This window comes from Chamaea fasciata, unplaced genomic scaffold (assembly GCF_029207755.1).
Source record: "Chamaea fasciata isolate MVZ Bird 193981 ecotype frontalis unplaced genomic scaffold, bChaFas1.0.hap1 SCAF_8, whole genome shotgun sequence".
NCBI classification, from domain to species: Eukaryota; Metazoa; Chordata; class Aves; order Passeriformes; family Sylviidae; genus Chamaea; species Chamaea fasciata.
The window spans coordinates 14,779,799-14,802,180 of record NW_027094093.1 but is presented as its reverse complement, the minus strand read 5'-3'; the positions used below and the strand labels follow the sequence as shown (position 1 = coordinate 14,802,180).

The 22,382-nt window shown below is 41.4% G+C and overlaps 1 protein-coding gene across 6 annotated transcripts in view; it reads right to left on the bottom strand.

The window, feature by feature from the left end:
• Positions 1–22,382, bottom strand: part of PIKFYVE (phosphoinositide kinase, FYVE-type zinc finger containing) — a 60,417-nt gene that overhangs the window by 17,153 nt on the left and 20,882 nt on the right. For 5 of the 6 annotated variants that reach the window (XM_066189791.1, XM_066189792.1, XM_066189793.1 and 2 more), the window contains 14 exons: positions 21,004–21,161; positions 20,094–20,205; positions 18,224–18,371; positions 17,555–17,722; positions 12,197–12,259; positions 10,817–10,946; positions 10,281–10,461; positions 8,892–8,966; positions 8,130–8,237; positions 7,236–7,376; positions 6,460–6,586; positions 4,037–5,223; positions 2,579–2,679; positions 1,356–1,427 (listed from right to left, as the gene is read on the bottom strand). In XM_066189791.1, the coding sequence (XP_066045888.1) occupies positions 1,356–1,427; positions 2,579–2,679; positions 4,037–5,223; positions 6,460–6,586; positions 7,236–7,376; positions 8,130–8,237; positions 8,892–8,966; positions 10,281–10,461; positions 10,817–10,946; positions 12,197–12,259; positions 17,555–17,722; positions 18,224–18,371; positions 20,094–20,205; positions 21,004–21,161 (2,771 nt within the window). The remainder of the gene's footprint in view (positions 1–1,355; positions 1,428–2,578; positions 2,680–4,036; positions 5,224–6,459; positions 6,587–7,235; positions 7,377–8,129; positions 8,238–8,891; positions 8,967–10,280; positions 10,462–10,816; positions 10,947–12,196; positions 12,260–17,554; positions 17,723–18,223; positions 18,372–20,093; positions 20,206–21,003; positions 21,162–22,382) is intronic. The other variant, XM_066189794.1, reaches the window with a different exon arrangement.

Here is a 22,382-nt window from a genome sequence, read left to right as displayed (position 1 = left end):
TTCCTACCAACATATTCTGTATTAGGATAAGCACCTGTCCTTGGCACCAAATTAAAAGACTGCTGTGGCAGTGTACCCAAGCAAATGCTACCGAGGACAAAGATGTGACAAAGAGCCTTCAAAATGGCAATGTTTCAGCTGCTGAAGGAACAGGTGAGCAACACAGTGCCATAGAATATCTTTGAACAGTAAAACCCATGGCCTTTCTTTGGATGGGTTTAAGCCATGGAAGAAAGACCAACACCAGAAAAATAAGAGCTGAATTGTTTAGGTACCGAAGTCAGATAAGATATTCTTCGAAACCAGAAAGAGCCTGAAAAAGCTCAGATCCTCTATGCTCATGTGAAAAAATAAAGAATTTTAATAACTGAAACTATGGAGATTGAGAAGCATTCACTTTAGCACACACTACCTGTTGCCCTGATTCTTCAGCCTTCTGATGACTGTTTACATATTTCTAGTGGAGTCTCTCACAGATGTAACATAAACAAGTAGATTGTTTTCACATACCGATATGTGATGGACTTCTGAGATGACCACTGGGGTCAGAGGGGTGTCCCCTTTGTCTACCAATCCTTGACCAAACTCCAAATCCTATTTAAATTGCAAATGATAATAAACTTTCTCTTTCTCTGCTCACCTCTGAACCTGAGTGAGTGTGGTTCTTTCGTGTCCCTACTGGTGACAACTACCTAATGAGCAGAGAGAAGGAAAAATTTAAAAGTGGGCAGCTAAGCTCCTTCTCACTGATCACCACAAGGAGAAATACTTGCTCCTCCAGAAGGCTGAACATCGAGAGCCTTCTGCTACTGCAAGTGGCCAATGGAGAGAACAGAGTACTTTTGAGCAGGTTACCTATCCAGCTTCCCAGCCTGTTGAGACTGCATGGGGTTGTGACAGCCCCAGTAATGACAGAAATGTAACAACTTACACCTCTGTGAGATGAAATAAATGACACAGTACTTTGCCAGGGCTAAAAGTGTTCTGGACTGTTTACATTGGCCACCTTGCACATATGACAAAGCCTTACTCTGAGACACTAAATGACTAGTATTACCCAACATTTGTATGAACTTTCAAAGAGGCACCTCAGAAAACTGTGACCAGTACAGTTGCTTGTCTTGAAAAACAGACAGTTGGAATACATGTTCAGACCCTTAACTTGGCCCTTAAACCCTAATTGCTACAAAAACTGCTAAGTGAATACATTTGTCTCTATGAACTTATAAACCTTGTTTCATAATCTGTTTCACTTCCTCATGAAGGGAAGTAAGAAGGACAGGGCCAAAACAGGAAAGCAATGTATTTTCTTGTAACTAGTGAGCACCAGTGATTTAGAATAAATACCTCCTTACCTGAAACAGTAGCGCTCCAGAAAAATCCCTAGAGTTAGGTCATTTTTCCCATAGAACTCCATGGTCACAATCCTAAAGCAGAGAAAGAAAAGCTTCAGAGACTGGATGCCATCACCATTAGCTGAGCAATAGCCTTTAGGTGCACAGACTAACAACCCACTGCTGGCTTGTTTACAGCCCTGTATAACTTCAAAGATTTTTTTTTCCACTTGACTACCCTTCCTAGATCCCTGCTGTCAGGTTTGCTAATAATGAGGTCAGAGTCCTACTAGAAAACTTTAAACTTGACATTTGAAAGTCCAATACAATTCAACTGCACTTCTGAAGACTATTTTCAAAAATATCTAGGCACAGAAGTCTAAACAGCTTTAAGCTTCAAGCACTAATGTTTAAACAGCTACAAAAGGGTACATCCAGAACATGAAAAAAGCCTCAAGAAATCCTTATTCTTCTAGACTATTTAATAGCAACTTTAGTTTCCCCAGAACCTGAGGTGACCAAGCCATTTAAATCGTCCATCAGTTAGATATCCCTAACATCACTAATTTACATCCTCTCACTGCTGATTAGTGAGCAGATTACCACCACTTCTAAACTTTTACAGGAACCTTAGACTTTTCCCTGTAAGAGGGTCATCTCTTTACTTTCACCTCAGTTGAATGATTAAAATCACCTAAGCTAATGATTAAACACCTGTTTAGTAGAGATAAAAGTGTGTCAAAAGTTGCTCACAATTAGCAAATTACAGCCCCCTAAGCTGGAAATAAAGCTCTTAATACTGATGACTACAGTATGAGAAAGATTGCAATATATTCCAGTGCCACTGTTGGATAATACAATCTAAAAGTATTCAAAGATTCTCACAAGGCTCATTTTTGGGCTTGGACATTGTCCTGTGCTCATTTACACTAACTGTTCCCCACAAGTCTGCATGCAGTGCTCCCCACACAGAGACATTACTCTGCAGTGAAACACCAACTAAAGCATTTGGTTTCAGGCTGGGCTTTCTCATCCATGCCTTGGATATTACAGAGGTTGTGCAACACTGCTGTAGATGCACCTGACCACACAAGACAGAAGTCTTTTGGCAAAAGTTCATGTTACAGGATGGGCACAACCTACCAAGGAGTCCTCAAAAAAATACTGCTATGAGGCAGGCACTGACTGACTTTGGGGAGGAAAGAATAGCAACTATCCAAACTGCAGAGGAGTAGTTTTTATACCAGGGGCTAACACAGGCACTTGGAGCATTGCTGGACTGTGCAGAAGAGCTGCTGAAGAGAACACAGAGCCTCTGATGGTTTACTGGACTCAGGCAATCCACCTAGTAGAGAGAAAACAACTCATTCACTGGTTACAGACACATCCACTCATACACAACTTCTGTTGACAAAATTCTATTCTAGTAATTTTATTCAAAGACAAATCTCTGCTTTCTCCTTTTGTACAGATTAACTTGGCATTATCTCCTAGTCTCAGGTAAACTTGTACTATGTATAATTGCAAACTGCCATTTTTAGCACAACATAACTCATATGCATAAGAAAACCAATGACTATGTGTGTTTCTGCGGAAATGAAGCCAAGAGGAACAGAAAACAACAAAAGCCCCATGACAAACATAAAGAGTCTCTAAATTACTGTATGATGCAGAACATCTTGGATTCAAAACTCTGCCAATATATTATACTTCAGTTACTCATTCAAGCTATGGTAAGATTTCCGTCTTTCTGTTCTCTGGGAAGAGATGTACCATGCTGTTCATGGAATGGAGCTGGTTTCCCCTCCACACCCTACAAAACTATGATGTTACCAAATGCTTTTCTTTGATCACTGAATCAATGTAAAAACAGCATCAACCAGTCTGATCCAGACCAAGGGCTACTCTTATAGATTGTAAGATTATGGCCTGTGAAGCTACAGAGATCTACATTTAAGTACCAACTAAAAAGTGACTTCTGCTCATGAACAAAAGGGCTGATTGGCTCAGGGACCAAACTGTTTGACTGTTTCAACAGATCAATTCTGCTACTCTTGTTCATTGACTTTCCTCCTAAACAGCTCACAATTCAAGAAAGTCCCAAGATCCTTTTCCTCAGATACACGTTAGTTACTTTAAATATTTTTATTACAAACACGTACTCCCTTCCTTTGAAATTTCAAAGATTCCTTCCCCTCCATTATGTGATTCTTCCTTTTCTTCAGACCACCTTAACTTTTACAATCAATCAAGTACTTTAATGTAATTACAGCCTACTGCTCTTTCCATGACATTAAGCCCTCTGAAAATGAAAGTACATTTCTACAAATAACCAAATACAAGGAGCAAGAAAGCTCAGTTTAAGAAACTTCTTAAGGTTTGTTCCCTCTTCGTGGACTCATTTTCAGAAATCAGTTAGGTACAGCCCAGTCAAACAGGCAAAACTGATTCTGGGCTGACTTTGTGCATTTCTCAGAGAAATTTTGCAGTCTCTTGTTCCAAATGGTTGCAGAGCACCACAGTCTAAAATGGAGTTACGACCCAGTCAAAAAAAACCAAAACATAACCAAAAGAACCATAATTAAACAGAAAGAAACGGACAAAAAGATCTCCTCTGGTTTAATATGAGACACTAAACCTTCTTTCTCATAGCATGAGAAACTGATGTAACCTGAGTTTTGAGCAGCACAACTCTATCTTACCTTATGAGACCACGAGGATTCACTCTGAGCCAGTCCCCTCTCCTCCTCTTCAGTTCTGCTCCCAGTTTTTCCACTAGGGACACTAGACACATCCTTATTTTGGGCAAAAGGATCTGTGCTTTTCTGTAGTATCCTCCCTCCTCTGGCCCGATAGTCAGCCAGCATTCTGGCCAAGCTCTGGCTATCACGTAGATGTTCTGCTATTCTAGTATTAACCAGCTCATGAGAAGGTAAGATTTGGATAGCCTTGGTTTGGATACTCCCATTCCTCCCTTGTAGTCCAGAGAGATCCCGCAACAATTGCTTCTTCCTTCTGCTCTCCAACTCTTTGTATTCCTTATTGAGGAGAGGAGACCAATAAACTTGCTCAGGAAAGTATTCCCGGGCAGGGCATCTCATGCCCTTTTCAGTCAAAAGAAATGGTTCACGGAACATCAGTACTGGAGAAATGCAGAGAATGACATCTTTCAACTCCTGCTTAAATGCTGCAGAGTAAGTTTTGAGACGATCCTCAGATGAAGTTACCTCTTCCGTGACATATAAACCAGTATCATCCTGGAGAGGGTCTCTGAAGACTCTCATCTGACTCTTGGATTCCTGTAAATCATCTGCCTGTTGAAGAGGCTCTAGTGCCTGGTTATCCAGAGAGGCCAAGTGCTGGTCCATGCCATGGAGAGGCAGTGGGGATGTTTCAGGTATTGCATGAGGTACAGAGCTGAACACTGCAAATGGTGACTCCACTTTGTGGTGCTCTTGCTGCTTGGAGGACACCATTTCCAACTGACTGTTCTCTTGGTCACCTCTGTCAAATACACCTCTCGGTTCAGGCAAACTGACCTCATCAGAGGACACTGACTCAGAGATTACAGGCAGCTTTTCAGAGGATAGTTCAATGTCTTTGACCGCTGTGCTGAAGTCCTCACCATTGAAGAGGTTCTGTTGTTCATTTTCATCTCCCGGTTCCTCAATCAGCGAGTGAAAGGAAGTGTTTTTGGTGAGAGTAGGGGGCATGGCAAATTCATCCATAAGAAATGAGATTTCCAGCTGGGAATGATAAGCCACACAGACCATGAAGATCAGAATCTCCTTCACGCGAGCCAGCTCGTACTCTGCAGCACCACACAACTTAATAGTGCAACCCAGGTGCTGGGGACACCCTTCAAAGAACATCAGTGGTTTTGTCTGATCTAGAAGTAAAACATGGGAGTTAGGATGACAACTACAGTTAATCTGCTTTTAGATAACTCACACACCCGAGAGACTGTAAAGGAGACTAAGAGCAAGTAACACCGGTAGCTGCAGAAATTCACATTACTGTACGGAAATAAATTATTTTAGCAAGGAAAGAAAGCACTGGCTATAAATCTTCTGCTGTTTTATAAAACAAGCCATCATAAAGTTAAAGTGAAGGCCAGATGGCTGTTTAGGCCCTGACCTAAACGGAGTATTGTAAGACCACTGTAGACTCTGCACCAGTGGGCAAAATAATCACTTCTCTCCCAGGCACATTTGCTCATCCTTACAAGTCAAAAGCCTGTGGCATTCTGAGGGCAATTTAAAGGCTGGAAGGGGCAATAAGGAAGTGTCAAGGGAAGTGTTCAAGGACAGATTTGATGGAACTTGGAGCAACTTGGTCCAGTGCAAAGTCTAGCTCCTGCCATGTCAGAGAAGTTAGAACTAAATGATTTTTAAGGCCCCTTCCAACCCAAACCTTTCTATGATTCTATGAAGAGATGCAGAGACTGCATCTCCACAAAGATCTGCATCCACAGCATTTATGTGTGCCAGCACCACTGGTAACCTGTCAAGCAGCATTTCTTCCTTCCTTTGGAGACTCCCACTGCCTAGGGGAGTTACAGAGAAAAAGGAACCTTTCTTAAAGGTAAACAATGACTGGACGTGGGGCAGTGTGCACAACCTGCAACAAGGCAAATTTTGATTAGATTTGTTAAGGTAGGACCAGATAATCTTTTGAAGTCCCTTCCAACACAGGCTGTTCTATGAGTCTCTTATTTCAATGTAGAAAAAGTCTTTACAGTGAGGATGGTGCCCAGATAGACTACATAATCTCTGCTCTGCAATATTTTCAAGAGTTGGCTGACAAAACCCTAAGGAATCTGAAACTGCATTGAAATTAATCCTTCCTGTTTTGAACAGGAAGATTGACTAGACAAACTACAGTATGTGGAAGAGAAAAAGCAGTTTGGAAGAAAGAAATCAGTCAAATTAAAATCTATAGAGCGTCTTAGTAAGATCATGCTTTTCTTTACACAGTTCACTGTAGTTCCAAGAAGTAACAGAAATAAAATGAGTAGGATGATACATGATCACACAAGGGAGCCAACAGTTCAGATCTACTTAAAAAAGAGAAAGGCATTCATCCTTTCACGCATATAGGTTAAGGCATGTCAAGCTTTACTCACCATTGGGCAACTGAAAAACTTGCATGTAAAATTTATGACAGGTCCCCAACTGTGGTTTGGTCAACAATTGATCCATTGACATCACCAAGTCTCCCTGGGTCATTCGACTGACCCGGTCTAACACTTGCTGGAAAAACAGAAAGAATGGTAAGAATCTACAATGCAGAGAGGACACTGACATCCTTATCTTCCTCTTAAATCAAAAAACACCAGTGTAATCTACTAAACCTCTCACTGAGAGGCAAACTCTCAGTTAAACCCAGTCCCACAATCCCATGTCCACAATATACAAGCACCTTAGAAACACAGTTGGGTAAATATTTCTGGTGAGACTGTACCCTGCCTAGAACTTCTCACTTGACTAGATCCAGATACCTCCAGGAGGTGCAGTGCACTCAGCATAATGCTGGCTCTGCCAGGAGCTCAACCAACTCCCACAGCTACTCTCTGTTTGGCTGTCTGTACCCTGCCTCACAGGGACAGAGGCTCTCTGGCAATAGCTGAGGACCCACAACTGATTTGCTACAAATGGGTATCAAAGTCAACTAGAACTAAACCAGGGTACAAGGACCCATTAAACAAGGACACAGCACAGTAACTGTGAAGAGGTGAGGAAAAAGTAACTCTCCAGATTTGCCTGTCTTACCTTCTTGGAAGAGAACATTTGGTTACAGAAGAAAATAATTGAACGCTTGGTTTTCTCCAGGGAATTTGCTACAAGGAGTCATTAGAAATCTACCACAAGGCTGAGTCTAACTCTGATCAGAAATGCTCACCGGCTTGACATTGATGACCAGAGTGATACCATGCTCTAAGAGCATGTCCTGGGCAATTCTGGACACAGTCTTCTCAACAAGGACCAAATTGGGCTGGACATCAACTATCCGCTGGACATAGTTCTTCAAGAATTCTCTTTCCTGCAGACAGGAACAAAGTATAGGAGTGAACTACTTCAAACCCATCTGGAAAATAAACCCACTTTAATGCTCAATATTACTTTTCACGTTGTTTACATTCTGTCCCTTCCTATAAAACAGAGAAAACAGCTATCCAGAAAACACCATCAGTAGTCCATTGTGAACATTTTCCCACCCCCACAGCACAGCACTAGTTTATCAGTAATATTTTATAAGCATTTCATAAAGAAAAGGTCAGTGTACTTCAGTGTTTTCATGTTTAAGGCACATCCCTGCCCACAGGGGCAGGGCACCTGTTCCAAAGCGATATTTTCTAATTCATCACTTCATTAGGTTGACGGTTGTTCCATTTTTTCAAGCCCAACAAAAAATAACATGGGTGTGACCTAATCCTCACCTACACTAACTTTTTAAATATTTCTTCACACACCTAAACTTCATCTAGCTCTAATACTGTATAAGGAACATACAGTTCAGAAGTTCTCAATAAAAACAAAAGTTTTCTAAAATGCTGCATTGTGAGAATCAAAAGCTCACATGTTCTCAGGACACGTAACTCGAGGACAAAAGCCCTCAGTGCAAGGCTACAAGTGTGTTCTGTATTTACTGCAGCAGCTCTCTTAGCCAGCTTACTAGAAGAGGAAAGTTCTCTTTTTTCTATGCAATCTCACTCATTCAACTCCACTGAAAAAAATTGCACTGATCATGATTTTGTTAGGGCTATTTTAACCAAGAATAAAACTAGACTCTCACCTGGAGTACTATAGGCTCTATGCAGGTAAACTTTGTTTCTTCTCGATAGAGGTACTCAATTGAGCATTTTAGCAGCAGAATTCTGGGATTTTTTAAGCAAGAGTTCATCTAAAAAGACACAAAAATAGTTAAAACAAAAGTACAAATGCATGAAGAGGAAGAAGTACACAAGAAAAAGAGACAGACTTCCTGTGATTGGTCCCTGCTACCCCATCTCCCTTTACAGTGTCTCAGCTATCACCCCCTGCAGACCCAACTGCACATTCCTCCTCCTTCTGAAGTTGTTACACCCAGCTGTTGGAATTCCACGGGTATTGTCCATAAGCAGGCAACACTAGAGAGGATTTCCAGTCACTGCTAAGAGCTCCCAAGTCTTGATACACTTGATTCATGCAGTTCACTTCTATCTTGCCCTCCTGCATTAAAAACCCATTTTACTAAACTATTCTAAGTCAGAACCACAAATTACTTTTTCTGGCTAAAAGTTGGGGTAATTATTAGATGCTTCATGTTGTGGTAGGGGTGGAAAGGATATTTTTCTACACATGCATGAGGAGAGTTTCTCCTCCAAAATCTCTGGGCTAGAAACCAAAACAGCTGGGAAAAGAAATGCTTTAAAAGCCATTTTAGTTTGGGGGCTCAAAGCAGAGAAAGCTCACAAACCTCCTGGGCGGTGAGAGAAGCTTCCTGACACAAAAAGCAAGTCAGAGCACCCTTGTTTCCACCGCATGCACTACAGCAAGATTAATCAAGCTGCATTACCTTTTTGTGTGCAACATTCTTAGTGCAAACAAATCCATTCACCACCATGGAGTCAAATTTCTTTCCACCAGGAATCTAGCAAAGCAAAGAACCTTTTTAGAACTGTCATACACTCCCACATCTTGTAGTGCAGTAAAGTTAACACATACAATACCTATTGTAGGTGACGTACAAACTTCAGCTACACCCTCAATTATCAGATGAAAGATCAGATACACTTAGGCTGGACACATAAAGTCTTTCCCTTTAAAGCCTGGCAAACATGAAAACAAGTACTGAGTTCTAGGATTTCTACATCCCTTCCAAGAGATGCTTATTTGTTAAACCAGTATACTCCAGCACAGGACACGGAAACCTAATTTTGACAGGTCATGAGGAGCATAGGCCTTTGCACATGCCATTTCTATTAACAACCAACAAATCATAAGGAAAGGGAGGAAAAAATATAAAATAAAGAAAGAAAACCAAAAAACCCTCTACCTACCAACTGAACACATCAAACAGTTGACTGGTGTGCCTGCAGTCACAGGCAATCCCAGGCATAATCAACAGCATGAAACAGGTTTCTGAATAACATGTTTCAGAGGACATTCACATTACCAGCATGTGAAAATAGCAGACAGCTATGAAGAGCTTTCACCTCTGAACAACTGCTCTTTGAACTGGAGTTTCAGGAGAAGCAGGAACAAGTGGTGCTGCCTGAAGAGATGCCACTCTACCACCAGAATCATAAGGTTCTCCTCAAATCTCATACGGCTTTCAAACAAGAGTACTGCTGAGGTGAATTTGGCCAAAGAAAACTAAGCCCAAATCTCCATCCCTCAGTCACACTAACTCCCTGGATGTTATTTTCACATCAGTCTCTCAGAAGGAAGTTTGCATGCCAGAACTCCAGACTTAGAGTCAACAGTGTCAACACTGGGCCTTCTGGCTGAACTGGATCCACCACTCCACGACAATTAATTTTTCCTCTTGAAGAAAGTCATTGTACTTGGCCTGGGAGTTGAATCCTCCATAATGGCAACAGATTGCTGCACCATGTCCTGCCAGCTACTTATCCAGCATTTGGTATATCTCCAATTCAAGCCCAAAACAAGCAGAAACCCCAAATGAACCAAGTCATTACAGAGGTGTTACTCTTTGCTACCTTCTGCAGCCTACAGCCTGAAAGAAGAGGTCAGCCCCAAGGCAATAGAACACTTTTCATAGCACACCAAATTCCCTCTGTGCAATTTTTTTCTAGAACCCCACCTTATTCAAAGGCCAAGTCAGCCAATTACAGAACTGAACATGCTGGGGGCAGTGGAAAGGAGGCTACTCTCCTCAAACAAGGGGTACTGCAAACAGCTGCACCCTTTTGTTTCCCTACATCCACTGCTTGAAGCTTACTTTTTTGATGTGGACAAACTGGCGGATATCCATGTCATCATCTCTCTTCTTGACATCCGGCCGTACCGTTTGAACTACCTGGCAGACCACGGGTACAATGATATCCCTCCAGGACAGTGACAGGGACTCATTGTACAGAAGCTGCTGAAGCAGTGCCATCATATGATTGTGATTAGCAGACCTATAAAAAGGCAAAAGAAATCAATTTCTCATTAAAAAAAAAAAAAATACAGTGCAGTGATTAGCTGAGGTCACATTTCAGAAGTAAATTTCTTAACGTCTACAATGCAGAAGTCCTCTGAAGGAACAGTTGCCTAGAATGTTCTACAGTCAGCTCTGGTCCTGTACTCCACATATAAACATGACAAGATAAAAACACCAACCAAAATATACTGTAAGAATGCTGCATTCCTAATGCAAATTAGTTCCTTGTATTGCCTGCTGTAGCTCAAGTCCCACTGAAAGTTGGTGGAATAGAGGGGCTTCAGAAATTGTTACTCAAAATAGGCAAATTCCTTTTTCTACATGTTTCTTACAGCAGCCTTTCCATGGCTTGTTTCTCCCCATTCTCTTCTCTAAGCAGATCCAGATTGCTGTGGTGCCAGCCTAGGGGTGTGAATAAGAGTTCTTTGGACTTCTCCTCCACCCTCCTGTTGAATAATGACTCTGCAAGAGACAAACAAACCTTGTTAATGTAAGGTCACAGTTGAATGCTTTTATCTTTCTGAAAGGCTGCTTTGAAAAGGAAAGAATTTACTAACACATAAACCTAGGCCTCCTGAAATACTGCATTTAAGGTAGATGTCATGGTCCTCAGTTTGAGGGGGACTGACACTTTCAATCACTATATTGTGTAATAACTCCTTAGATGTGTTCTGTTTTACAGTACCAAAATTAGGGGTTATTTCAGCACAGTCCGTGCTTTGAAAGAGTTACTAGGTTATTTCCTGCACAGTTATTATGATATTACAGAGGCAAATTATAAACTTCCACATTGACATAATGGCTGACTATATTATAAGTCATTTATACTAGCAGTGTATAAATGTTCATCAAGCAAGTATGTAAGCCTTCAGAGTTCAAGCTTAAAACTCCTCAGTGTCAAGAAAAATCTTTAGACAACAGTAATCCAAGAAGGACTACTGAAGAAAAAGACTCAAAGAAAACAACAGTTAACTTCTTCCAGATGCCCCACACACAAAATAAGCAGTATAGAAGATTAATAGAAACTACACTGATTTCCCCCTTCCTCCTGCAAAAGCTCCGTTAAAAACTAAACGCCAGTTTAATCCAAGACTTGCTTTTTCAGGCTGGACAGACATTGGGGTTTCTCCCTTATTTACTCCTCTTATAAGCACACCAAAATCAACAGCATTAACTCAGAAGAAAAAAAAAGCTCTCAAGTGCATGTGGCCATGAAACTGGAAAGCACGTGGGTTTAAAAACTCATAAATGCATATAATGGCTTTGATTTCAGAAGTCGTGATGATGGTGGTGATGACAAGAAACCCAGAAAGATTTAAGAGAAGAAGCTTTAAGCTGCTCTGCAGAAGCCGTGCAGTTAATTGTATCACATCTTCATTTGCCTGCACAGGAAGTTAAAAATCAATTATATAAATTTGTTGGTGGAGAAACTGCGAACAGACTTGACACTTGCACTTGTCTTTTTAAAAAAGTAAAAGCTTTTCTTTGAGTCTTTTTGAATGCAGGAGTCTGAGAAGTGAAAGAAATTTAAGCTTGAAAGTGCATTCAGAAAAGTCTAAGTTTTATTACACATCAGGCTTGCCACAAATAATTTCAGATTTACTGCCAAGTAAATATTTTGAAAGGTTCAGTGCTCTATTAAAGGAGTATTAAGGAATTTCCATCATTATATTAAAAAACACACAACAGCAGCATTTGAAGTTTTTCCTTACCTTTAATAAAAGCGTCACTTATAGAGAACATCTGCTGCCCTCCGTTTTCAGGATTCAAGTACTCTGAAAGAAGAGAGAAGAGGGATATAGGTGGAGACAAAAAAAAAAAAGACAGGTTACACTGGTGTGCCCATATAATTACAATGTACACGCCCACACCAGAAGAAGCAGCATTACTCATCTAAATGTTTAGTCACCAATTTAGCAACAGCTTGGTGAGTGGTTAAGACAAGAATATCCTCTCATTCTTGTTCTAACAAAAAATTCTACAATGACAAGAAAATAGTGCTTATTAATGTGAAGAAACAAAACAAATAGACATGAGCAAAGACTGAACTAAGAGTTCACTTTTCCAACTGACACAGACCACCCTTTTCTAGACCTGAATACAAATGTGTTAAGATGTGATCAGACATCATCTGAATGGCCTCCTCACTCAGGTCTAAAAATGCAGCTTCAGAAACCAAGATGGTTTCTGAAGCTGCATTTGAATCATCTCAGACTGAGAGAGAGATCAGCTATAAAGTTTATCTTACACAACGCAAGAAAAAGACGACAGCCTGCCTTTCAAGAGCTGAAAGTCTCAAGTCTAGAACTGCTCAAAGCGTTTTGAGGAATCCATACTGACTGAGATGGACTCCCAGAAACAAAGCAGATCAAGAGACAGATCACTTTACATGTGGGAAATATAGTTAGATCCTGGTGCTAATAATGCCAAGGTTGTGGATTCAATCCTTGTATGGGCCACTCACTTAAAGAGTTGGATTTGATGGGTCCCTTCCAACTCAGAACATTCTGTGGTATCTGTGAAATAGAATGAAAGTCCATCTACTACCCTCATTTAGCTTGCTAGATCTTGACCTTTCATGCTGACTGGGTACCAAAAGCTTGTTTTCTACAGAAGCCATTAGTTTGTTGTGCCTTTAGCTGGCCCCTTACTTATACAAAAAGGGATTCTACAATGAGAAAACAAGAGCAGTAGCCCAACTGCTTAAACAGCACAACTACCTGAAGCCCACAGCCAACCCTTTATCATCTTTCCTGACAATGCTCCAGACCCATCACAAACAGAACACAAAGCAAGGCTGCTTTCAGACACCAACAGAAAGCAACAGAAAGTTGACAGGACATAAACAATCACAAGGCTCTGAGCAGCAGCAGCACTCAGGAGACCACTTTCATGCCACCATTTTAAACATCTGAGCTTGTCTGCAAATAGACAATTCAATACAGGACAAGTGTACCAAAGAGAAGTTACAAGCCTCCTTTGTAGATTCCTGGTTATTTAAGACTCCTTTCATCTCTTGCTTAGTTTAGGAATTCAGCATTACAATAAACTATTGCTTGATAAAAGCTGGCTCACCCTCAGCATTCATTCACTCACTGACTATCTAGGGAAAGTCATGTCATGCTCTACGTACACAAGAGCTTGTATCCTAGCACCTCCATCCCCCTCCATCTTGCAACAGTCTCAGGGCATCAGCTCTTATTGTAACCACACTCCAATTAGGTCTGGCACAGACCCCTGACTGGCACAGCCAAAGTCCAAGTTACCCCCAGCTGAAACCTAACCTTGGTTATGCTGGACAAAGACACAGGCAGCATCTCCAAGCCACTTCTAGATTTGCAATGATCTAGGTTCTTTCATCTAGATGATCTTTAAGGTCTCTTACAACCCAAACAACTCTACTATTCTTTACAGTACAACTTCAGCTCCCATAACTTCACTTCTGATTGGTTCCCAGGAGAAGCCCCTGACAAGGTAAGATACCGTACCTCTTCTTAGCCCACACAGATAACACACTCATGAGTGTGAGTCTGAGATGGTTTAGAGTGCCCAAAATGTACACGTTTAACCTCACATCATCCCTACATGCATCATGCTCCACAAAATGAGGAAGGAGGATAGGGAAATGTTCCTGTAGCTTGTTTGATAACCTGGAAACTCAGGCACCTTCTCAAAAGATGAACCACAAAGGCTCCTGGCAACAAGCACACTAAGCCTTGGCAAGCAACACTAAAAAGGAACTGCATATGGTTACTCAAATCATCTTGTCTTTCCCCGTCCAAACTACTTGCAGGCATCAAAAACTACCCAAAATACCTGGTATCATGATCAAGGATATCTGTCTGGAATGACGTTTATAAAATAAAATTTTGCATATTGTTAAATGTATCTCTTCAAGAACAGCAACTAAACCCCACATATAAAATTCATCATGTAATCTCTTCCCCCAATTTAAATGCAGAAAATAATCTTACTTTGTTTCCCCTTCTGATACATACTATGTCTTAAGGCAGATGATAGTATAAATGAGTCACTATTCTCAGCTAACTTGGAGTCACCCAAATTTCATGGAAACACACCAGACGTTAGTCAGCCTACACCACCACAAGCAGTTCTGCCATTAGAGTATATGCAAACCACTCTGTGCTAAAACACTGCTGGTGGATACATCACCCACCCTCGGCTCAAAGCAGCTGACCTCTGTGACTCTGGGGAATTACATACCCCTTAAACATTTGAGAAACCCACAAACTGCTTAGATCAAAGCTCACCTAAACTTCTATCACTTGATGTTTTATATTGTAAGTCCTCCCCACAATGAAATTACTGGAATTTACACAGCCTTGAGGAAACTAAATTACAAGCTTCAAGTGGAAGGTGGGATCTTCAGTTTCACTTCATTATTTCAAAGGAAGTCAAGTCACTGTCACTAAGGACAAGAGACAACTCCAACACAATCAAGCTAAGTGTGTTTATAACAGTCATAGGGAAGCCACTGATGCTGACAGTGGCAAACATCTCATGTCACTCATTAACTACAGAACTCTGTTCTTAAAATAACCACCCGTTTTACACAAATGCTTAGCTATCCAGTTTTGGCTGTCTAATCATTGTGACAGTTTAGCATCTTAGATGGCATCTCTTTTTGAATATAGCCAGGATAATCGGAAAACCAAGGTGGGAATCTTAATATTAACTTTATTATATAAAGCCTCTAACCTTAATATTTACAGAACAAAGTTTTCAAAGTCATGTATTTCACTACCCTAGGCACTGCAGCATTCACTGCAGTGTTTCGTCCCTCCTCACTACCCACAAAGTTTCACTCTGCCTGTTGCCAAGTAGTGTTTCTTGCTATTCAAGACATTGTCACACATTTGAATTTGTTACTCCCTGGTTTGGTCTTTTCTCTAGAGATTCTCATGCCAGGAATTATAAACACAAACAAAATAAAAAAAAAAGATACACTAACTTCTCTGTATTTGCAGATACAGATTTTTCAAAAAGCTGCAGGATACCTACCTATCCATGGTGCACTTCCATGACACAATTGCGCTCTATCCCAGTTCTGGGCCTACTACTGGTACTATCCCCTCAAGGGAAATCCATTCTCTTGGAAGAAATTGGTACCAGTTTTCTACTACCAATTACACTTCTACAGAATAACCTGGTTAAGAGACCACATGTTTCAGGAACATATAGCAAATACCAGCAGAGATTCACCAAAGGTATCAGTGCTGCCACCATACATAATTCAAAGGCAGAACTCTTTTTCCTTCCAGTCCCCTCACCACTTGCCTTTTCTGCTGACCTTCTCTGAGCTCTCCACCATTAAAAACTTTCTCACAAGAGCTTTCTCACACGAACTCACAAGAGTTCTGGCTCTGAGCAGCCTTCATTTGGTCAACAGTTTCCAAGAGAGAAAGGCTCTCTTACATTTCCCCTTCATAATGTACTGCTCCTTGTATAAGGAGACAAAGGATGAAATATGTCTGAACGCCCTCCAACTCCTTTAACATTTGGCAAAGCCAAACTGACTACTTCCTGCTTTACTGCCATCACACACCAGTAAAAATAAATCTGCTACAGCTGTAAATTCATTGGATACTGCAGCACACCTGGGCCTGTTTCAAGCTCACTTAATCCAGCACCCCTCCTTCCTAAAAGGAATTTATTGGTATATCTCCCTCTCCTCAGCTTTTCTTCCCTGTAGATGCATCAGCTTTTCATTGGACCAGGGCATCAGCAGGAAACAAATTGAAAGGAACAAATAATGTGCTGGTATCAGTAATGCTCACAACCCATTCTCAATTTTGGATCATCTGACATTAACTCAAACTTCTTAAATTCTTCTGATTCTCTCTTTGGGGGAAAATAAGCAATTAGATTTCCTTCCTTCTAGGCATATTTTTAGCAAGTAACAAAAGGTGGCTACAGTAGGCATCAATAAATGTTCCCCCTAATTTGTCTTATTCTGCCCCATGTGCCTAGCACACTTGGAAAGTCAGCTGTGACCACTTCCTCCCTCATTGTCTTCAGAGGCCATTTCAGTTTCAGAATATGCAATCTGTATGCAAGCCTGCTGTTCCATTCTGATTCACAGCCACACAAGAGATCTGCAAGACTTTATAGCAGAACGAATTAATTAGAAGTACAAATTATTTAACACTGGATCATCTTTTAAAGTCAGGAACACTGAAAGGGTGGGGCGAAACAATAATTAAGAAACTACTTAGAAGCCACCAAAGATACAAGTCTACAAAGCTGATATAATCTTATATAAGGAAGCAGAGCACAGACATCAACTACTACCCAACGTGTAAAGCAACTAAAATACACTAGACCCAAGCCAGTGGCAAGCCCCAGTTTCAGACAGCCCTTGAAACATTTAGAGAACGCAGTTGTCAACAGGCAGGCACATTATTTCTTCCATAAGGATGTTGCTTATAGAGTCTTTCAGTTCAGTACTTCTTTGGGGAAACTCCTTTCAAAAGCAGTCTTCAACACCAAGTATTTGATTTCTTCCTACTCGAGTGGATGATCTCTTTTGAAGAAATGCTATGTACATGGACTAAGTTAGGCCTTACTGCTTATCAGTAAGATTCTTCTGTAAAATGTAAGCATATTAAGGTACAATTTTAAGTCATCACAAAACTCTTCCAAGTTAAGATCCTGTTCTTTTGTTCTCTGGGGTTTTATTTCTTGCTTGCTTTTTTAAGTTCCATCTCCAGCTGTAGAGTCAAGTATCAAACTGGTTTACGTGTGGATTATTTTTCCACCCCAGTTATCCAGAACACATATGTGGATATGTTTATTATGCCTGGGCAAGAGACTTTGCTACAACGGCAAAGAGAAAGTCACAGGGGAAGTTACACACTCTGCAGAGAAGGCATTTCAACAGGTCTATTGAGCCTCCTCAGAGGTGAGCACATTGAAACTGCAAGCAAGTGCCAGTTAAATATCATATTTTTCCCTCTGTAAGACAGCTATGTAAGCAGTGTCCAAATAAGTCAGTAGTATTAGGGCCAGCTCTCCATCATGTGCAACTCCAGCTGGTGACTACCTCGTACCTTTTTGGTCGGCAGGGTGAGGGGGCACATGTGGGTACTTGGAGTGCTTCTTGATATGGAAGTTCACGTTGTCCAGCTCCACGTTCAGGCTGATGGAGGCGGCAGAATCACTGTCCATTGTGGACTGGAAGCTGCTGACTGAAGTGCGCTTGCTAGGGCTGGCGGAGTCTTTTAGTGTTGGGTGAGGGGGAAGATACAGGGAGGAGAAGGGTTCAAATGGGTATTATGAAGGTACCAGAGAGGAGAAAAATTGTCTTTAATACATAAAGACTAGTGTGCAATAATACAGGAATACAGTATTTTCATAGTTCTAATCTTGTCTTCATGTGGCCATGCTGACATACCAGACATTCTTTAGTGCACTACTATAGGGCCCAAATCAAGCAGAAGTCTGCCTGAGAAACAGAAGGCAGCAATTTACATGCTTCTCCTTCATTAGAAATATGAAGTTTTACCAGTTCCACTAAATTCAAAATACTGTATCCATTGTGAGAAAGTGGGGGACTAGACAGGCTATAGCTTTCTTAGATCCTTACGGCCCCAAGCGCACACACAGAAACACACACAAATAAAGCAAGACATGGTTAAACTGCTAAGTCCTGAAGGACTGGGGACAACAGGGGAGAAGGCAGAGTGAGAACAAGACTCAGGTGAAACTGTGAAACTTACTGGCTGAGTTGTCTTCCCCTTCATCAGCAATCTGCTCTGTGTCACTGTCATCAAACTTGATGTCTTTGAACCAGGATGGCTCGGAGTGGCCCTCTACAGAGTTCACAGAGTCACTGTCTGGAGATGGGGTTTCTGAGAACTCTGTGCTCTGGAAGACAAGGAAGGGAAAAAAGTTAGTAAAGTGCAGCTCTGCTGAAATATTAAGCAGCCTACCACAAATGCAGGTCAGGCATTTTAAAAATCAGAGGATACTCTGAGTGGGCTGAGCCGAGTTAGTCATAGAGTTACCCCCTTTGGTATAAAGTAGGAATTCTCTGTGACAAGAAACAAGTACTTCTTTACAATTCCCAGATGTTTAGTCTCTGCCTACACTCTGCTTCTAAACAAATTGTGACTAAGTGGCACTAAAGGACAAGTTTATTATACTGCACATTTTCTGCCATCACATCCAGTTAAGCAGCTTTGAAAGACTGTTGTCTCCAGCCAAGGTGAGTGACAAGCCTTATCCTTTGTGTTGGTTAGAAACCAACACAGGCAGCTTTTGGTGGAGCCTAATTCTAAGTTACTGGAGCAATTCTTTACCTGACCAATGTAGCCCCAAGAGTTTCAATCCAAAATGGGCTCTAGCTGGGCCTACCGTGTCAAAGCAAAGACTGGCCAGATTGCCAGGGAACCTGGAGACTACCTAAGTAATTTCATCAGCCTTCCTGATTCCCCCAAGCACCTCAAAACAAAGTTACCACTACCACGCCTCTGGCTGCAGTGAGTGCAGCAAGCAAAGGAGTCAACACCACTATTTCTCCAGACTCTTGCCCAGAAGAATTGAGATCAGACAGTGCTTCCAGCTGATGAGAACAAGAACTGACTTTAAACATATAACATAAGCACCTTACAAATTGGGATGCATAAGGACTTTCTAGTTAAGGGCAAGATTTTACCAGGACACTGAGACAGCTGACTAGCTGAGATATCAGATGAAGCCCAGAGCAATCTCAAGCGAAGCCATATGACTGTGTCCATATGACTGAAATTAATGAGGAAGACAAACCCTATCGGCTACAAGCTTTCTGTCTGAAGCCCATGGGACAGCTAAGCCATTCTTTCATTGTAAGAAGCTGAAGAACATGAAAGGCTCTGAACTGAATGCTTTCACTTAAGAGAGGCTACAGAGATATCTCATTCAAACTAAGAAGCCAAATACAATCTCTCAGGCCAGACTGCTCTTACCCCTCAGCAAGTTTGACTCCAGTGAAGTACAGTAGGACAGAATCTCTGGTCACTAGTTCCTGCCTCCCCTAAGATAACTAGTCCTGTTTGGGAGGTATGAAAAAGACCCCATCCCAAACTTGAATCATAAGGCTAAGGTACTGAATTCATTATTAATGCATCACTGAAGATCAGAAGAAGGTTACCAATACAATATATCTACAACATATCCATTTGGAATTTTTTTAAAGGAACTTTGAAACAGAAGATCACCACTGTGTCTCCATCACCATCACGTGCACACAGATTCTAAATTCTGCACATAGACAACATAGCTGCCGCAAGCACAGACTGTGCTATCTTGAGGCCTCTGTGGAAGATGTCCACTATAAGAGGCCTGGCGCTGAAGACCCTTTCCTTCACTTTAGGCAGCCCCACATGTAACAACTCATTCTCCAGAGAGGACAGCCCCAAAGCTTTCTGGGCAAATGAAACTTCCTCAGGCTTCAACTCACTATGGAAAAAGACCTGGCCCGCTATTTCCTGTACAGAAGACCTGATTTAGAAAACATACTACAACTGTTGAGAACAGGATTAGAACAGATTCTAGTCAACAGCCAAATACAAGAGGAACCCCATCTTTCAGCTTTCCCACTCCTTTTACCTGCAAAGGTCTGTAGAGAGCATACTCATCTCTGAAGAGCTGATCATGATGACTGACACATTCCAGCCAACGTCCATCAACCAGTGCCTGTCCTATTGCAATGGCCTGGACCCTGGAAGTAAAGAATAGAGATGGTTTTCTATGTTTCGCTCTAAACACATATGGTTTATGATACAAGCACACTTCAAAAGAGAAGAGTCATTTGCTACGTACTAATTGACCTATCAGTATTCCATTCCCATGTTTACACAGACACTATTTATAATACTGTGGTGAGGCAGTACTAACAGTACTAATTCACACATGGAGCTAAACAAAGACTGCCTGAACTCAGCTGAGGTACCCAACATCTGATTAAGGCACGTTGTTTGTGCTCTTCCAATATTGTTAACTTTAGTTACGTATACTGATCATCTCTGAGGGAGGACTGTTGCTCTGCACTTAAGAACCATATCAGTTTCATCTCATTTTCACATAATTAAATACACAGGATTGTTTATATTCACCTACATGGTTAAAAGTCTGCCAGCTCCACTGAAAATTTAGCTATCAAACGCTATGAGAGATCTCTGATCTCAGAGGCAAATTTGCTCTTTGGAGTACCAGTGAACACTTTTGGACAATTTTGTAATACACGCACCGTTCTCCAAGTGAGTGATACTTGTCCCATAAGCTACCTCCCATACTGGCTTCCAAACCAGACAGCCTCCAGTGCCCTGTTCTTTTGGGGCACATGGAGTCAGAATGCAACCTGCTCCGGTAGGCAGTAAAGAGGAGATTTGAATTTTCTCTCTCATCTCCCTGCAAAGGGGCCTATCTCTGCAGTCCAAGGTACCCTATATCAGCTCAAACTCACAACCTTCTCTCATACAGACAGAGGACACCTGCTGTCCTAAAGCACCAGGGTTACCTCGTGGTTATGTGCCCATTTCTCATGAGCCAGTTGACCAGCTCTTTTCCCACAATGCAGTTGGGATGCGTCCGCAGCCAGTAGCGATGGTCTTGAAATTCCATACCACTGTTATGATGGCAGATTTTCTTCCACAGATCTTTCAGTTGGACTGAGTCCTGGACAGGGAGATGTACAAGTTAATTAACAGCCTAATCTCAGCACTGGTTCCAAGGGCATCAACCCAGGCCTTCACAACAGCTTCTAGATCAAAAGCCCTCCATAAATGGGCACAGAATCTAAGCCATTCTGCGTAACCTATGCAAAGGTGCAAACAGAAATAGCAAACAGATATAAAATCAGCGCTTTATTTCCTTCCATTTATATCCAGTTGAGAACAATTTAAAAAACAAAGTGGGTACCCTTAGACATAAGGGGGTTTTAATGAGGAAACATTTTGTACTGCCTGCAAAATACTTATGTCCCCACTACTGCCCTCTTGCACCCTATTCTTAAAATCAGGAGGTGTAAGCAAACATAGAGGACATCATCCTTAGAAAAGTTTTTCCGTATTATCTGTGCTCAACCCCAGCATTGTGAACATATTAGTCCAATATCAAGACCAGATATAAAGCAAGTACACAGCAATGTCCACTGCTAGGATACTATCTCTTATTGAGGATCTGGCTTTGTATTGTCCATTTGGAAGTTTTTTTAGGCACTGTTGGCTTTGGCCACTAAGAAAAAACCTGTGTATTCCTCCCAATTCAATTAACCATTTTTGAATCGGTGAATCTCTTCCCCTCACCACTTAGAACACTTCAGTCTATACCTAGAACTTATTTTGTAACCTGCTAAACATGTGTGCCAACTCTTCTGTAGGCTGTGCTCCATCCAAACTGAGCTGTCTCTCTGCACCTAGACATTTTTGCCTCCCCGTATGTGTCCTCACTTAGCACAGCACAAGCCATTATTGCAGGTCCAAACTGGGATCATTTTGACCAAGCAGCACACCACCCAAAGGTTTGGAGAAAAGATGCTGCAGCTCACTTTCTCAAATGCCTCATTTGTTCTATTTTTGTGTAACAGAACTTTAATTAAATTTTAACTGGTTTCGGCTTTCCAGTTAACTGTCAGACCCACATTCCTGCACTTTCTAAAGAGCACCCTGAGGCCCAGGAGTTATGCTCTGCTTTTATTACTGGACTGGCTTTCTGCTTTCAGTTCCAGCAGTGGCTGTCCTGGGTACTACCCTAAAACCAATGCCAGCAGCTCCCCTTCCATACTAGATATGGAGTCAAATGGATCAGTACCAGAACATGATCGGATTACACAATTTGATGCAACTGGAGTCTCCACAATTCAGCTGTCATGAACTGGTAAGTACTGTAAACTGAAGA